General features: G+C 30.5%; 3 protein-coding genes across 3 annotated transcripts; 1 reads left to right on the forward strand and 2 right to left on the reverse strand.

Annotated features, from left to right (window-relative positions):
• Positions 1 to 3,485: 3,485 nt before the first annotated feature.
• Positions 3,486 to 5,494, reverse strand: LOC106719692. Its single transcript, XM_014514089.2, has 5 exons — positions 5,378 to 5,494; positions 4,485 to 4,710; positions 4,207 to 4,361; positions 3,949 to 4,104; positions 3,486 to 3,710 (listed from the first exon to the last, which is right to left on the reverse strand). The coding sequence occupies exons 1-5, from the start codon at positions 5,445 to 5,447 to the stop codon at positions 3,538 to 3,540; spliced, it is 780 nt and encodes a 259-aa protein (XP_014369575.2). The 5' UTR covers positions 5,448 to 5,494; the 3' UTR covers positions 3,486 to 3,537.
• Positions 5,495 to 5,847: 353 nt separating this feature from the next.
• LOC106719688 lies at positions 5,848 to 8,126 on the reverse strand. Its single transcript, XM_014514085.2, has 5 exons — positions 8,004 to 8,126; positions 7,690 to 7,915; positions 7,302 to 7,453; positions 6,242 to 6,403; positions 5,848 to 6,097 (listed from the first exon to the last, which is right to left on the reverse strand). The coding sequence occupies exons 1-5, from the start codon at positions 8,080 to 8,082 to the stop codon at positions 5,928 to 5,930; spliced, it is 789 nt and encodes a 262-aa protein (XP_014369571.2). The 5' UTR covers positions 8,083 to 8,126; the 3' UTR covers positions 5,848 to 5,927.
• Positions 8,127 to 12,666: 4,540 nt separating this feature from the next.
• LOC106719690 (circadian clock-controlled protein daywake) lies at positions 12,667 to 16,995 on the forward strand. Its single transcript, XM_014514087.2, has 5 exons — positions 12,667 to 13,025; positions 15,281 to 15,500; positions 15,936 to 16,066; positions 16,444 to 16,599; positions 16,829 to 16,995. The coding sequence occupies exons 1-5, from the start codon at positions 12,947 to 12,949 to the stop codon at positions 16,993 to 16,995; spliced, it is 753 nt and encodes a 250-aa protein (XP_014369573.2). The 5' UTR covers positions 12,667 to 12,946.
• Positions 16,996 to 19,497: the final 2,502 nt, after the last annotated feature.

Here is a 19,497-nt window from a genome sequence, read left to right on the forward strand (position 1 = left end):
AACTTTACTGCCCCCTGCTCCAGAAAAACTTCTTAACACTATTTTTTGCAAGAAAGGTTGTAGTGCCAAATGTGGCTGTAAAAAAGTAGGGTTGCAGTGTTCTCTAGCGTGTACCAATTGCCAAGGTGTCTCTTGCTCAAATGTTCAATTAAATACAAGAGAGGAAGATTCATGTGATTTTGATGAAGAGACAACTGATTCATCTGCATTTGAACAATTTCTAAGCGTTCATCAACAGGAAGGAGAAGAAGAACAAGAAGAAATTGAAGAAAACATGATTGTTGAAGTTAAATATGAAGAGTATGAGTTAGATTAAAGTAATAAAAAAAAAGTTAGAAAGACAGTTAAACTCAGTAACCCATATCAATAATCTTCATACTATTAAATAATTATTGTTCCTGAAAATAACGTCATAAAGGTTCGTGGAATAGGCCTACCGGGGATACCACGTTAAAAAAACGCGCCGAGTACACTACCTCACAGGTGGTGTGGAAATGTGTGCATATTATGTAGAACATGATTTTTACAAGCGCAATATCTGGGAAATAGTGGGTCTTAGAGAAAAAATAATAGAGACCATTTTTATAGAGAATTTTAAGATCTACAATTTTGCTCCGAAGTTCTTTTTCGATAAAACTTACCGTTTTCGAGAAAAATCCAAAAAACCTAAAATTTTGTCCTTGGGCCCCGAATAAGTCCCGAAGCTCACATGGGACTGATGGGGACTTTTGACACTTTATTCCTTGTGGTAAACCTAAGGTCTCTACGAAGATTTGGCTTTGTCGGAATTTTCTTTATTTGATCACTATTTTTATGTCTAAAATGACCGGACTATAAAGCATCTACTAAATAAAATAACCCTAATATAAAATTTAATAAAACATGCGATTTTCGAGGAACAAGGATTCTGACAAAGGAGCACGGCACGACCCAATGCCGTTATATTGCATCCCAAAATAAATCCGTCTTACCCCACTTGAATATAAAAACACTGAGCTATCTGCAATGTAATCGCAAAATACATTTCTATTGTGTAACTAATCATAAAGATGTGTATTTTTAAAAACCTAAAAAAATCAGATTTTGTAAAATCGATAAAAAGAAACATGAAAAATCAATAAAAAAATTGGTAAACGAATGTAAGTTTTGTGAAACTTTAGCTCTCTAAAAAGAAACCCAGAGTTAATAACAAAAATGAACACATGCGTGCCCCGTGTGCCTGTGACTTCGTACGCGTGAAATTTAAAACAAAATGAGTTATTTCAGACTGTCCCTCTTCCAAATTTCATGCAGATCCGTTCAGCTGTTGTGGTTGTATGATATCAAACATTAAGACTACTCGTTGGGCCGGTCGGCACAAAGAGGAACATCCATACATACATCAACCATCCAATCATTCTTTGATAAATAATGGCAACAGCACCACAAGTGTGCAATGTTACTTCAAAAAAAACTAGAATTCGAACCCAGGACCTTTGCAGGTCACGATGTTTTCCTGCCGACTTTTGAACTCAAATAGTATTTATGCTTATTCAAAGTGACAAACGATAGTGCGATTTTTTTCGATGCAGCGCCATCTATCGCTCGCTTAGAATAAATGAAATATGACAAAATACACTACTGAAAAATGTTTTCTGATTAATTTGCTTAGACATGATTTTTAAGATTTATTTATTTGTACCATGATGAAAAATAATGAAAAATTACAAATTTAGCCCCATTTGTGAACGGATAAATAACATGTCTTAATGCATAATATATTTACGCTTTGGAAACCTTATAACAATAAAATATGAAACTAATCTATATGAAATAAAATTATATGGAAAAAATTATAATATGAGAATATGATTTTCTTTTCATTTTTTATCATACTGTCTATTCAAATTTTTTGTTTTCACGTAAATCTGTAATGAAGTCTCAGCGCCATCTTTTATCGCATAACGAATGAAAAAGGTTTTACAGTACGCCTGTTGCTTTGCAATTGCAATGCCACGCAATGTAATAAAAAAATAAAACAGTGCGCAAAAGTTAGGAAGAAAATAAAACTGTTTTCTATTTAAATACTTTTGAGTTCGAAAATCATCTTGGGCTTATGTGCGCAAAAACGACAGACTTTCAAACAACATTGTACAATGTATTATGTTTACGATTAATTATTAAATGTTTTAATACGATCTACTACAGCAAAATACTTATTTAAAATTTATCAAGTATATTTATCAAGTATTATGTATAGTGTGCTATATTGTTCTCATGTAAGTGACTTTTTGTTTGTCTTTTTGAGAATAAATTCTTTAAACCTAAACCTAAACCTAAGTAAAAAATATATTCAAGAGATAATATTTATCAACATATTGTATCTAATGAGCAAAAATGAATCGTGACGATAGTGAAATTTTTAGAATCTTACTAATATTTTAATTGCCAAAGTTTAGATAGTTGGATGGATGGATGTTTGTTAGAAGTTATCTCCAGAACGTCTCAACGGATCTTGATTAAAATTGGCACAGATGTAGAACATAGTCTGGAACACATAGGCTACTTATTAAGTTTTTTTTTATATTTCCGACGGAGTCGCGGGTGACAGTTAGTATAATAATATATTTAGAAATATACAAAGTTGTAAAAAGGTATGTTAAAAATAAAAAGTTGTTCAGAATGTTGACGACGCCTGACGTCTAGTATCAATTTAGTTCAGTGTTAATCAGGGTTAATGGTTTACATTCAATTAGTCTTGGGTCTGTTTTTGTGTAAACCCACCGCTGAATAAGTCTTTACAATGGAGTATATTTAACATAAAGGGAGTAATGAGGTCTAAATAACCCTCTTAATTAATGATGGAATTAATATCCTATTAATTACTAAAGGCTAGCAGTCACTTGAGTTAAATTGCTGGGATTCAAATCATTGCAAAAGGTCGCGCATATTCAGAGATCTTGAAAGAAATATTATTGTTTACGATTCTATTTAGACTACGTTCATAGAAGATACAGCTGTAATTAATTTGGGTAGTTTGCATATTTTGTAGAAAAATAATAATCTACTCATGTTCGTTACAGTCTCTATTATCTTGTCTAACTGTTACAGTCCGCTGCGCCAGAGTTTTAACAACTATAAACACTTTACTGATACTTGAGTACCTATCGTGGATTTGTGTTTAATTAATTGGAATAAAAAATAGGAATTAGGAATTTTCTATAGTGATACAAAATTGAAAAGTACCAAAAACTCAATACCACGAGGAAGATCGACCCAAATTAGGTCTTGGCTTCCGACAGTATTAGTAGGAAAACTTTTCTCCGTCCCGCGCCACCTATGACTCCAATACTTGAACCTGGGACGGCCTTATGGGTGTCGGCGTATTATTTTTGGTGCAGACCTAGTAAAATAACTAATTTCTAAATAAGCATTGTAATTAAAATTAAAAACATTGTAAACTCTTATAAGTGTTTTATTACGTATTTTACCTTATTACCACCAATATAACAATATCTTGCAAATGCAAGGAGGTAACAATTAAAAAGGAAATTAATTTTACTTGACGTAAGCAGACAAATCTTCAATAATGTAATATTTTGTTGGAACTTTATCGAAAACTTTACTGCTGAAGAGTTGTACGTATTCTATGGTTTTATCAAAGAATACTTTTCCGAATGTGTCCAAAATCAATTTCCAATGGTCGTTCAAATACTGTATGACGTTATTACCTGGAAATAAACATTTGACAGTTACCGAAATATTGAAATTCCTTATCTATCCCCTGCCCAACAAAATTTACAATTGTCAAGGTTTTTGTCACTTTACATCAAGGCCAATTTTATAAAGTTTTTATACTTATGTTCAGGTTTATCAATAATGTAATATTTGCAGTTCTACGAAGTCTGTGTGCTAAGTCTTCGTCAACATCCTACTTTTGAAATATTAATTTTTTAGAAAACTACTTACTAGCTTTTGTATCACCATCTATTAGATTATCAGCCACAAAAGTTGCTTTTCCTAAAACTTTGAAACTGTATGTCAAATCCTTTTGAATTTTTAAGTATACATCATTGTCTTGTTTCGCTAAGATATACGGAAAGTCAATTCGGGCTTCAATTTTATCTGTTGAAATAATTGTCCATTAAATTAATGAATTTTCAAATCAATTCTTAAAGTTTAATTAAAATAAATGAAAATCTTAGATATTTGTTACTGATAACGTACCAATGATGACTTTAGCATGTCCTGCCCCGTGCACCTTGTCACCGATTCCCTGTATATTCAATAGCGAACTGATGAGATCAACTTGGTAGTTACCCTGGATCTCGAGGTGTTTACAAAAAACTTTCAATTTTGCATTTCTATTTTCTAAATCGTTCCTAAAAACATTATTAATAAGTTTTTAAGCTATATACAAAAACTACAAAAAAAAATAGTGTTATAATATATATGATTTTCGTGGAGGATGACAGCCACTCATTTACAAATCATATTGGACTTACTTAAAACTTTTAATAGTACAAGTCTGAACTCCAACGACGTTGCCTTCTGCTAAAGTCAAGTTTAAGAGATCCAGAATAGACACGTGGACATCTTTCAATTCCATCGGATCGATTTTTTCTACACCAATATCTGTTGCGCCTTTCTCGGCTAATGTTTCAACTAGTGACTGATAAAAGTTCCTTGAACATTCATTGTCTTCTATACTACATTTCTGTAAAGTATCCACTGAAATATCGAAAAAGGGTTCATTATACTACTTTTGTAGATTTAAATATAAAAACAAAACACTAACACAAATTTCTCTTCAACATCGGTTAACCTTCAGTTAGAGAAAGTCACAATGGAATGTATGAAAATGCATGCAAACAACATACTCGTGAAAACATACAATACTATTACTATTACTGTTGAGACTGGCAATTAACATTTAAAGAATTTTGGTAAATCATAGAACTAAAGAAATATTTCTATCAACATGGGCTTATTTACAAAAGTCATATTACAAGTCTTAACTCCTTAATACTAAATTAAAAGACAACGACAAACGACACAACTCACGTCGTTAACAAAAAGTAGTAGGCAGAGACACAGACCTCCATATGGCGCGGTCTTGGCACGCCTGTTCCACTTCATCCCCATACATAATTCTCATACATACAGTCAGTTTCTCATACATACAATTATTGATCTATGTGTACTCTCCAACTATGTTCTACGAGTATATCTATGCCAAATTAGAGCAACAACCGTTTAGCGGTTCTGAAGATATCTTCTAACTAACATCCATTCATCTATCCTTCCATCCATCGGTCTATATATTCGCATTTATAATATTAATAAGATTACAAGTCATATTTCTATAACCAGCAGTCTATTATTCAATTCAACTTACCAAATGCAGATTCACACAAAAAGATTGACGTTGCAGTCAAAAATAAGAAGTATTCTTTTCCTATATTCATGATGCTGAGGGTTTTTGATGGAACCTTTCGAGGATTACTACTAAACAAGCTGTATTCGCCACATTTATATGAAATCATATGTACTTAACATCGGATTAAGCAAGCAAGGATTTAAAAAACATCTGCGCCTTGTACAATAAAAACCTTGAATATTAAGTTAAAAATGAAAAAAAAAGAAACATTAACTTACGATTATTTCATTATTATTCTAATTTTTTATTGTTCTTCTCAAATGTCGACGAGCAATTTGAAATTAATGTTCATATTTTTTTTTGTAAAAAAATAAATAAAACAACGAACGCATTCCCTAACTTTTAGGTAGGTTCGCTGCAAACGATTCCCTTTTTTTTAGGGAAATTGTGTGTATGGTAAACAAAATATCAAAGTCAATAAACTGGGATATACTTTCCTTTATTGTTCAAATATAATGGAAAACATTTATAACTTTATTATCTACTAATGTTTTTATACTTGTGAATCTCACAGATAAGGTGTCAGGTCATCAGAAAGGTAATGCTTCGCTGGAACTGAATCAAAGAAGTTCTTTTCAAAACGATTGTAAAACTCGGTAGCCTTATCAATGAAAACTTTTCCAAAAGTTTTCATTATAAACTTCCAATTATCATTCAGGTAGTTGACGGCTAACTTGCCTGTAAAATTAATAGAAGTATTAACAAATTATATTCGAATGTCGAAAACAATCCAAAAGGAAATTTAGCGGCGATTTCTTGCAAAAAAAATGATATCACTATACATATTTTTTGTATATATAAATCAATCTATTGTATACTTACTGACGTCCTCTTTGCCTATATAAAGGTTGTCTGCATCAAAGGTAACTTTTCCCAAAATATCGATTTTTTCTGCCGTTTTGTTGTAGTCGGATTCAATGTAAATTTCACCGTCATCCTTTTTAAATACATGTACAGGATAGTCAAATGCAAGTTGAAGTTTGTCTGGAAAAAAAATGTTTAATATTAACATCGTGAGATATTAAAAATCAAACTCGGTACTTATTTGGTCAATAATTCTTTAACAATAACAAAGTCATAAAATATTACGGTTTAGAAAATGAGAGTAACCAACAAGACTTGAATACCAATTAATCAATCTTTTAAAACCATAACTTGGAAGAAGTAGAAATTAAATTTCTAGTCAACACAACTTCAAGGGCGACAATTATATTGTAGGTACTATTATTGTGCTTGACTACAAAATTGTCGTTAGTTTTTTCTTAACAATTATTATTACAATGTAACAGTTAATTGACGTAAGTTTTTAATGTTCTTTGTTGGTGATTAAATTATATGAGATCCGGAAGATGCTTTAAGCCAGATTATCCGTTTATTAAGTACCGATTTTCGTAGTCTGCAGAGGTTATGTAAATTTTATCTTAAACAATAATAGTTTAGTTTTAGATGGCATACTCTTAACATAGCCGTCTATTAGGTTAGTAGTTTGATTAAATCTAACGAATATTTAAAGAAAAATTGGAATAAATATTACGTGTCACTTAGGAAAGAGCGCTCAAAAGATAGTCTGAACAGGTTTTAATGAAAGGTAAGTAAATATTTTATAAATTATAAGAGAACTTAGGTTGATAAAGTCTTCAAATAAAGTGTAATCTAAAGTATAAAAATTAGTACGGTTAACAATTTTATATTTTTAATAATACAAGAATTTTTAAATTTTTAAACTACTTTAGGATCGAGGTGAAAAAAAATATACTCCTAGTGGGACTTTTGTCAGTCTTTCTTTCATGTTAAATAATAATATTCCTACAACTATCCAAGCAATTTACTAAGTCAAATTTTATGTATTCAAGAATTAAAAATAATAATATATTTTCCATACCTATTTTAACTTTTCCGTTGCCATCTCCTACTATTTCGGATCCTCCGAGAACAGCTCCGATCTCCGGAGATGTAGCCACTACATGATAATGTCCCTTGATTGTTACATCACATTGTAATTCTTGACTACCTCTACCCTTTTCAATATCAAGTCTGTGAAATTCGAAATTATTTAGTAACGTTATGATTTAGTATATAAATGAATTATTTCTATATCAGGAGGAAATAATAATTTGTAATTCTTTAAAAACTATACAAATACCAAAATAAACAGTAAAATAGACAGTAAGCAATAAACTTCGAATGGTTTATTTTCCATTACATTTGTAATCATAATTAAAATAAATGGCTCAAACAAAAATAGAAAAAAAAAACAAAGCAATACTTACTCGAATTTGGTAAATTCACAGTCCTTTATGCCCTTAACAACTCCGTCGATCAATGTGATGTTAACCAAATTCAAGATAACAACTGACACACCCTGAATTTGTATAGGATCAATGGGTGGTATGTTTAGTTCTGGTATACCAGTATTTCCAATTCGTTGAAGCGCGCTTTTTATCAGGTTCCTTTGACAATTACTGTCTTTGATACCACATTTCGACAAGCTATCAACTGAAAAATAATTTTATAAATTTTAAATGAATATCTTCTTAATTTCGTTAAGTGGTAAAATACAAAATATTAATTAAAAATTACGTACCAAATGCAGAATTACTTAAATCCACAGTAAAGCAGATTAATAAAACGCCAAAAGTGAATTTGATTGCGTTTGAAGACATGTTTGTATCACAAGTCTTGCAAAATAATAATCTAACAATGTGCAATTTGTGATATATATATATATATATAAGTCTACGATGAATAACAATTATACTTTAACTTATATGAATATATATTTATAATTATTCAATTGAAAACCGGTATTGTTGAGGTCGACTTTTGTTTCCTTACTGAAAAACCTACCTATGGATAAAGATAATAAGATAATTATAAGAATACATTTTAATAGCCGAAGAAAACAAGGTTCCTTTGAAACATCACGATTTAAAAAAAAATGAGTACATTTAATGCGTTGACCTGGGGACCAAACATTGTTCTTTGGAGAGGTAATTTTTTTATGAGAAATCTAAATTAACCTGCTGGATATGCAGTATTTAAAAAAAAGGAATATATCTCTTATAATTTGCCTAGCCATATTATAAGAGATATATAATTAGCCTGCGACTCTATCCGCTAAGTAAAACTACATCTGTGCCAAATTTAATCAAGATCTGTTAAGTCGCTCCGAAGATCTCTTCAATCAAACATCCATCCATCCATCTAATCATTCGCATAAAATATTAATAAGAAGTAAGATACATCGTTGTTTCTATTAAATTGTGTTTAAAATATCTATGAAAATTGGGTCTAAATAACTTACGTTACAGAGTTGATCCGTGTTTTATTACCTAAAAATCAAAGTTAGAGTAAATTGCTATTTAAAAGTAGGTAATAATTAGCATAATGGTAAGTAATTCATGATATAAAAACTGACCAAAGTAATCACATCCCACTTATTAATAATATCACAGTTCATATTACGCTTTATTACTGTATTTCAATGTTACAGGTTACATGGAAATCAACTACAACTAAATGTATGACAACAAAAAAATGTTAGTAGTTATGTTACAACTAGATGTCTCCCGAGACTTCATCTACGCGGAATTAAAAAAAAAACGTAATTAGTGTGTGTTCGTCCAGACTATGTTCTACATCTATGCCAAATTACATCGAGATCCGTCGAGCCGTTCTGATGATACCTTCTAACAAAGATCCATCCATCTGTCTAAACTTGTACATTTATAATATTAGCAAGATAAGCAGAGAGCTTTTGGGCGCTATATTATCCTTTACCTACCAATATAATCAGCTGTTCCTGTTAAGAAAGACAGACAGAAAAGTTTTACTTAGCGTTCTTTTTGCCATAAAATACCCGACAACAGTTTTATTCTTTTACATTGAAAAGAGGATTAGTAGAGGGTAGAGGGCTACAGTCGGCTTTCGGATGGCATTCATTAGACGAAGCGAAGAATAAATGTACTTCACGCATGGCGTCTATTAGATTATTGTAATTCAGCTGTTGCACCAACCAGAACTTAGTAAAAACAATTATTTTTTATTGCTTTGCAACAGTGTTAATATAATTGAATGCGTAATTATGTATAATTTTTACTTTATACAAATTGTGTCAGAGACCAGGAACTGGTTTTGTATTATCAAATTAAGAAGTTTTTTTTTAATGTTAACGAATTCATGGCTATTACAACGTAATCATTACATTTTTAGCATTGAAATATATTCTTGGAACATTTTTCCCGCTTGTTTGATATCAAATCGTGTAATTTGAAGGATTTGAAACGGAAGGTATTTGAGAATAAAGAGTTAATACCGCATAGAACTCAACCAACCTAAAATAATTGTATCCTTGGTCCGGATAGGTCTCTTGGATCTTCAATGTCGTCGAATAAAAAGCATGAGTAAATGAAGTAACATAAAATCAGACATAACATATTAGAAGTTATAGTGTATCATATTAAATAAATTAAATACATTTTTAAATATGTAGTTTTTCTTTGCTTCGCTTCAATGGGGAGTGGTCTGAAAGCTGTACTCGTAAGTAGTTGGCGCTTGGGTCAATAGTGGGCTGTCATCTGTCACCTGTCAATTTTTTTTTACATCATTCTACCGTATTATTGTTTTTTTTGTTATAAAAACATTATAAACTATCTTTAAAAAAAAATCTATTTTTTGAGTGAAATATGTCAAAGTCGTTGCTTCAGTCCATAAAGTACTTTGTTTACTTTCATTCTGAACATACTAACATTTATAGTTAGAAAAAGACAGTTTTTTTCCCCATTGGAATCACGGCATAAGATATTATGGATAACGCCTTCCTTTTTATTTCTGCAATTTTTTTGTTTGCATTTTTGATAAAAAAAAACAACAGGTGCTATTTACAACTTTTAAATTCTAGGTGAATAAAGATCTTTATATTGTTTTAATTCTTTTTGTTAATAAAATCATTTTTTAATTGATTAATTAACTACTACATAAAATTTTATGAGCCATTATATTATTTTGTTAGCGCAAATTTCACCCTTAAATCTATAGAATACACTAAATACTTACTACAACATATAAGATACTACAATTTAATTTATAATATATATAATAATTTTCATTATATTATTTACTATATACATCAATTAACCAGTTATTACAGAATTATATATTTATGTTTGTGTATTTCATAAGGTTGTTTTAAATGTTACCAGAGTAGGTTTTTGTTTTAATACCTCTTGTTAATCAATACATAGTATAAAACAAAGTCGCTTTCGCTGTATGTCCGTATGTATGCTTAGATCTTTAAAACTACGCAACGGATTTTGACGCGGTTTTTTTTAATAGATAGAGTGATTCTTAAGGAAGGTTTGTATGTATAATAAATGCATAATATAGTAGAGAAACACTGATAAATTTAAAGGTTTCTAATGTGAACGCTGTGAACGTTGTGTATAAGGACATTCTGTAGTAGGTATATTTTGCATTGCACCCGTGCGAAGCCGGGGCGGGTCGCTAGTGAAATATAAATTCGAATTAAGTTAGTCTGCTGCTGTACGATGTATGGTGGGAAAATTTTAAGAAATTATAAGTTAAAATAAGCTTAACATATTTCAATTCCCGTGTACAAGGAAACGCATTATTTTCTTGTACAGAGTCAAGTTCAGAATAGTAAGTAGCATGAAAAGGTCGACGACTAAATATAAATAAGTTTTCATCAAAACGCGTTAAGTTTGATTGAGTTTATTACTTAACAAACAAGTTCTAGCTCGTGTTGAAATAGTGAAACAGGGAAAGTGGGCCAAACGCGGACTTCGATGAACGAGACAGAAAAATTGAGGAAATTTAATGAAAAAATTCCGTAGTCTTATTGAATTTTTGGATAAAAATGGTTAAATTTTAGTTTTTCCTACTCAAATTTTAATATAAAAGAAATACATACATACATACATGTTTTATCTCAATGTCAGAATTGTTTTATTCTTAAAGGGAATTAAAATTCAACTTAATGGCATAGTTTCTTTAATCCACTTTATCATATATTTTTTACTAGCGACCCGCCCCGGCTTCGCACGGGTGCAATGCAAAATATACCTACTACAGAATAAATGCACAATTTATTTAAGGTACTTAAATGGATAAGGATTAATGCTGTATTGTTTAAAATCACTTCGTAAAAGAATAAAAATGGTTATGCTGGGTTATCCCTAAGAGATAGACATATACCATCGCGGACTTTTTTGTTGAACTTTTTAAGGTGAACAATACTGTAGTACATTATTTTGGTCTATCTCGTAGGGTTCAGCCAGCGTTTGCAATATAAGCGCAAAAAAACGTGCTTATTTACGACATCACATTAGAAAACTTTAAATTTATCAGTGTTTCTCTACTATATTATGCATTTATTATACATACAAACCTTCCTTAAGAATCACTCTATCTATTAAAAAAAACCGCGTCAAAATCCGTTGCGTAGTTTTAAAGATCTAAGCATACATACGGACATACAGCGAAAGCGACTTTGTTTTATACTATGTATATATATATTGATATCAATAGTAGGCAAACGAGCAAGCAGCCATCTGAATTCGCTGAAATGGCGAAGCGACCGCTGCTCATAGAAATAGAGATATTATATGTTTTCGTATAATTGTTTTGTCTGTGGAAAAAACAGGGGAAGTGTTTTTCAGAGGACGTACACAAGTATGCGTTGTGTCCGATTTGCTTGGCTACGCTTCACATATCATGACCTCAAGCTATTCACTGCATTACAACATATGTACCATTCACGACATTGATAAATAGGGATAAACAGATATTATACATTTACATTTGGTATCATCCTGTATCAACTAACATACCAACTATAATCTACACCATTTTAATAATCTTCACTTATTTCTTTCAATCATTTATTTTATACCTATCATTAAAATATCTACAAATCTATTATGTTATCAATAGAACTATATTTTAGTAGGAATAAAATTTTCATTCATAAAAAAATTAATCTAAATTCCAATTTACATAATGCTGCCAATTTTATTTAATTCAAGATTACAATTCGCGAAATAAATCTACTTTATTTTGATGACTTTATATTTATAGCAATAACTCTGAATCAAGGCACTATAATCTGTTGATAGAGTCGTAACTGATTTTACCCGATATAGTAACGACATTGCCAATAAGTGTCTTAAATATTTATTTGCAATCGCTTAGTCCGATTTTGATTACGCGTTGCTACCAGTAAACGCGTGTAAACATACACAGTGTGGCGTGCGAGGTGCAAACACATTTTTAGAACGCATTATAGTGTGGTTTTACGTTGGTACTTGACTAAGTTGGCAAAGAGCTAACTGAATTTGTGCAACCGAAAATGAGAAAGAACCCGTTTCGATTTACATAAGAAATACGAAACTAGCTAAGACGAAGGTCACAAAGGCAGTGTGTCTGTCGGTCTTCAATAGACCGCTGCATTGTTATCATTAAATTCATATTTTTCTTCTAGTCTACTACGTTTAATGTGTGGTGATCGAGATGTGTGAGAAACACGTTTTTGTTAGTTTTTTTGTGGTAGTTGCGGCCTTTATCAGTTCCTCTACGGCACTTCTTGCGCGTAAGTTTTCTATTCTACTATACATAATACATTGAAAAAAAAAAATACAATGTAAGTTACGAAAATAAATCGTCGATGATGAAATCTCAAAGTTTACGTAGTTAGCAGCATTTTTAATAAATCAAAAAATGTTTGCTATTTTTATAATACAACGTTATACATAACATAACCTCCTTCTTTTTGAAGTCGGCTAAAAAGTACAAGACACTTATTAGACTTATTTAGAAAATGTAAATCAAGATGGGTAAGTATTTTCAATTGCACAATTTATCGATTTTTCAAATTAACCATTACTATATTTTTTCAGTAAAGTGTTTATTTATAAAAGATATTTATTTATTTTTTGGTTACCAGACTTAGGACAGATTTTAGTTAACTTGTTGAGCCGACACAATCGGTTTCGTGAAGTTTACCTACATTTTTCACCATATCTAATGCTTTCTGAGTTATGTTATTTAAGGGGAAGTGTAACACAAACCTGTTAAAGTTTAATTTACTTATATCCTCACAGATTAACAACATTAATAATCTTAAGGAACATTAAAAAAATGGTGGTTTTAAGTTTAAAGAAATCGGTAAACCCTTCTGTGATACTCTGTGGCAAAATACGAATCGAATGACACCTGACTCAGCAAAATAGGTTTATTCATTTAGGTTACAGTTTGTCATAATGGAATTGACATACATACAAACTTATACATAAAAAATCGTATTTGTCGTTAAGTTCTTTTTCCAGTCTTTCGGTTTTACAATTTTATAATATGTACGAGTATGTTACATACATAAATGATAGGAAATATCCACAGAGCAACTATGTGTACCATGTTGGTACCCTAAGAAACTCTGTTAAAACCTTTTCTTGAATCACTTTAAATTCGAATAAAACCGTGTTTATATTATATCAAATACTAGCAGACTTTATTGGTAAAATAATAAACCATCACGTTGCGTTCGCATAACTTAAGTAGTTTCACATTAGGATAGAAACATGCAGTAACTTATCCGGGTCAAGTCCGCTGCTATGTACTTCAACTAACGTTTACTTAACGTTTTAAGTGTGCAGTTGAAACTTATGATTATATCTGTCATATATTAAGTCGGAATTCGGAATTAAGAAGTCGGAATGAAAAAAAACCTAATTAGCCTATGTGTTCTTCCCGACTATACTCTTTATTTATGCCAAATGTCATCGAGAGATTATATTAGTAAGATACAAAAATATTAGCAAAAACAGGTGACCGTTTGCTCCCATTTACTATAAATTTATAAAGTATAGCTGATGTCCACGACTTCGTCCGCGCCGAATTAAAATTAATCTTGTAATTAAGATAGCCTATTTCCCCCTGGGATAATGTAGTTTCCCAACAGTGAAAGAATTATTCAAATCTGTTTAGTACTTTCGAAGTCTATTCAATGCATACAAACAGTCAAATCTTTTGTATTTATACCTATAAAATTAGCATACATTATCTACACTCTAATATATGAATAGAAAATAGAAGATTCGAAGACTATTTAACTTATTTTGTTTAATTGATTTAGAAGGAAAAATGTTTTGAATGCTATTTTCATGCATTTTGCGATATTCATGATTTGGTTTACAAATGCTCAAATGTGTTAGAACGAAATAAAACAACGAATGATACACCTTAAGCGAATTGCGCGTGTTAACGTCTCGAAATATCCGTTTATTATTGCTCAACCGGCGAACACTAGGTAATGAATGACTTACACTGCCTTGTAATGCGTTTATGCCAGTTTCACACACCAGGCAGCTGTCTCATTGCTCTCGTGTGTAACAGGCTTAAGTTATTGTGACAAAGACAATTGCAGAATACCATACAACTAAGCAATAAGATAACTAGTGAGAATAGCAGATATGCTCAAAATGCTTGTATAAAAACACATAATCACCTAATTCTCTTTAAAAAAAAAGAAAACAAAAAATACGTTTTATATGACAACGAAAATATACGGTTATTATTTGTTTGTCTAGTCACATACCAAATGAATTGTTTTAGAAATGTTTGAAATATTTTCTTAAAGCCTATTTATTAGTTTAATACGATAACTCCAAAAATATGTGTATACATAAGGCATGACTTATAAGTCAAGGACTTCCTTGAATAACTTGTGGAAATTTGTCTGCCATTACATAATAATTTCATACAGATACATAATTGAGACAATCGTGTCTTTATTCATGTAAGAACAATTAAAAAATATTATTGTATTTGAATTTCATTATTTTACAGCGGACTACATTCATCCGTGCAACAGTTCTGAGTCAGAATGCCTCATCAAAGCAACACAAGACGCTATTCCTGAATTTTCTAAAGGCATACCGTACCTCGGAGTGCCGTCTCTGGATCCCTTCATTATCGATAACCTACCAATACAATTACCTGGAGTCAAGGTAACATTCTTGGATGGAAAAGTAACGGGTCTGAGGAAATGTCAAGTGTTGAATGTAGAGTAAGTATATTGTAGAGAAGTTGTCAATTACTTATACACAGTAACAAATATTTCGAACGTATCACCATCTCAAAGGCCGGCAACGCATCTGCGATTCCTCTGGTATTGCAGATGTCCATGGGCGTCGATGAACACCTTGGTGTTCCCGCTGCTCGTTTGCCCCCTTCTCTTATAAAAAAAAAAAAATTATATACAATTTTTACATTATAAATGATAAAATTTTAACGTCAACCATACCATTATTTAATCTTGTTTTTGCGCAATGTTTTTATAAAGTTAAATTTAAAATCGTTAACTTTTAAAAAGATATTTTTTTTTCGAAATTTTTCAAGTGTAACTTTATACTTAATTTTAAAGCAAAATTTGCATTTTGTATTTCAGGTTTATTTTAACAAATAATTATATAAATAAAAAATACTTCATATATTTTTACAGGGCATATCTTGAAAAAAATGTCTTCATCTTGGAAGTTCGATGCAATATAACAATAAAAGGCAAATATACAGCTGTGGGTAGATTACTATTGTTTCCAATAAATGGAGAAGGTGACTCCAAAATAAAAATAGGTATGTCATGTAGAGTTTTCTTATAAAATTTGCCGATGGTTCCCTACCATAATATTAGGAGAAAATATTTTAAGTCAAGACTTCTGAAAATACCAATGTTACTTTTAATTATATTTCAACCATGAAACAATAATCTAATAACTAAAATATTAAAATGACTTTGAATTTTTTCGTGGCTAAAGCGTAATCTTAAAAAAATGCAGAATCAAAAACGCAAGGCGCTTAACAATCAATAGTACTAACTTTACTAATAATATAATATTAAATATTATTATTTTAAACAAAGGGATAAAATTATCTAAAAATTTTCTGAAATACGAACGCTAATTTACGACATCATAGTATTTATATAGCTTGGTTTAATGTTCAAATTGCAGTAAACTCCGTCATAAAAATGAACATAAAAACAAAGTATTTCAAAGATGCTGATGGACGGGATCATTTTGGAATTAAAAGCTACAGATACACTTTCGATTACGGAGAAAGGATTCATTATACTATTAGTAATCTATTCAAAGGGAATGCTGAATTAAGTGAGTTTAAATCTTAATTTATTTAAATATCAGTAAGCATGTTATTGTGAAAATACATTAAGATGGTTAATTTCGTTATTGGATTTTACAAAATAATATGTGATCTTGTTTAGACAAATGACCTTTTATTGAATTAAAATAATTTGGTCCTAAAATCATAACATTAATGGTATTTAGTTATAATTTAAATTTCATTTGCATTTATTTGCCTATTTTTTCAAAAATCCAGGTAATACAGTATTGAGATTTCTCAACGAGAATTGGAGAGTCGTTACCGAAGAGTTTGGACAACCAGTTGTGGATTACGCTATGAATGTTACCATCGAAACTGCGAAGAAATTCTTTGATGCGGTACCTTATGATGAATTATTATACGTACCGATACCTAAATATTAATGATAATATTTTTAATAAATAAACCCACCTGATACTTGTCATATTTTAATGATGCCGAAAAAGAAGCTATTGATTTAAAATATAATTTGTATCTTTTCTTGTATTTTAGACAACTTTTATTACATATTATGTTTTATAAAATAAGTAACTCATTGTATAAATTTGTAAATTTAAATATAATAATTATATTCAATAGTAAATATAACCATTAGGTTTGTAATATATATAATACTCACACTAAGTTTACCGAATTTCTTATCAAGTGATTTTAACGTGTAAAAAGAATAGATATTTACTTAAAAAATCTAGTAATAATATTTAATCAAGTATTATAAGTAAGGTTTAAGGTTAACGCGCATTGCTCCAGTCCTCGACCGCTGCGTCAATTCTACCCGTGAAAGCAAGATTGACGTATCGCAATTATATATCTTTTTCCCATAGGCAGTTTAGGGGTGCCGGGTAAAATAGGAGTGGAGCAATGCGCGGTATTCCTTTAGCTACACTAACGTAAATACACAATAATAAAAGCTTTCTTTTCAAATGTCAATTTATCTCTTAGTTACTTATTTTAATTTTTTTTTCCTTTTCAATTCGACTGTATTTTAAGATGTAAGTATGATTATTAAAATGTTGGCTATTAATTTTTAGAACAAAATATTAAACATATTATCGAGTAACAGTATTTTTATTAATTTAACATTACTAATATCCTGAACATTATCAAACATTTTACAAGTTTTAAGAATACAATTATTATATTAATCCTATTAAAATACATAATATGCATACAATATGATTTTCATACATATATAACCGATAGATGGTTACCTAGACCTATAGATGATTTATAGAAGTTTTGCGTCTAATAACAACTCTGAGGATTTACCTCAATAAAGGCCTCTTTTTTGTCGCTTCACTTTTGTGCTCCGGTATCTATCTTACTATGATAAATGTGAATGTTAAAATGTATGGATGGATGGGTGTTTGTTACTACGTATTTTTGGATTGTTTAAATGGATCTCGCTGAAATTTAGCCTAAATGAATAATATAGTCTGGAAGAACAGGTACTAATTCGTTTTTTTTTTTTCGTACGGATATGGTCGAAATTATGTTCAACACAGGTTCTAGTTTAGTGTCTTTAAAAAATTGATAGTAATATTTAGTTTCTTATTATGTTAAAGGTCATTGGACAATGGTTTTGGTTAATATAATAAATTATAATTATGATTACTTTATTAAACAATTACGGAATTATATATTATGTAGTCGCTTTTTTTCTACGTAATATATTCTGTTTATTAAACAATTGAAACAACTCTTATGTTAATATTTTTGATGGAAAAATATTCATATTATTAATTAATTAGTTTTTATTGTATAATTCAGTGAGAAAAACTTAATAAATAGTAATGGATTGTACTGGCTCCGTTATGTAAATTGTGTGCTGGGAACGCCATGGAGTTTCAAATTAGTGACATGGTAATATTCACTCGTAGGTTTTCGGTAGCTCATAATAACACAGTTATCTCTAGTAGCCTGAACAAACTGATCTCTATATATATATATATATATATATTCGCCAGTCAGGTCGCGGCTTGATATCGGTTTTTGCACGCAGAGTTCCGTTTATGTCCAATACCAGTTCAATACCTGTCCAAGACCGATCCACACATACATGTGTTGGAACTAAGACAATAACTAGTAGACAATACGGGCAGTATGAAGTGCCGGCAATAGAAGAGACAGTTTTTGCTTTGTTCCGACTTAAACGTAAGTTGAAGTTACTTTGACCAACGGTTTACATCAATTCTATAATGCCGATAATCAATTAGGCACAAAATACCATCACAAGAAGGCGATACATAAATAAAAATAAATGGTTTATTGACGGATTTATATGATAACATTTGGTTAAATACTACTACTTAGAAAGAACTAGATGTAACATTAAGTTTTACTGTTTCTACGAGTATTCGAAGTTATCAAAACACAAAACAGAATGATGTTCGCTTTTATAAAGGTCAAAGTTAAAAGGAGTTATTCTTTAAGTTATTCATGTAATTAAGAATCATTGCACTGTATAAATCAATTTACATATTAATTTAAAGCGCAAGGAACCTTGAGTTTTTATTGAATCTTCTTCAACCGCATTAATATTAAAAACACGGAATATGTTTTATATATCTTTGCACTATTCATTAAAATCACTAATACGATGATATTCACGATAGATAAATAATTTAAACCTATACAGTCGAACCTGGATAAGCGATTGTTCGAGACTCCCGTCTAACTCGAGGTTTTCGCTTATGGAACCAGAAAATGACTCGCTTATAGAGGTTTCTCGTTCAACCTTCGACTGTATTCACTAAGAATAGTAAGTATTATTAAATTCGTCAATCATCTCATTTATCATATCTTGCTCATATGAGGACTAACTAGTAATAAATCATGTGATTTTTCACGCAATCCTAGAGGTTCCCAAACTTTTTTCTCGCAGC

The sequence above is a fragment of the Papilio machaon genome, chromosome 11 (assembly GCF_912999745.1).
Source record: "Papilio machaon chromosome 11, ilPapMach1.1, whole genome shotgun sequence".
Classification (NCBI taxonomy): Eukaryota; Metazoa; Arthropoda; class Insecta; order Lepidoptera; family Papilionidae; genus Papilio; species Papilio machaon.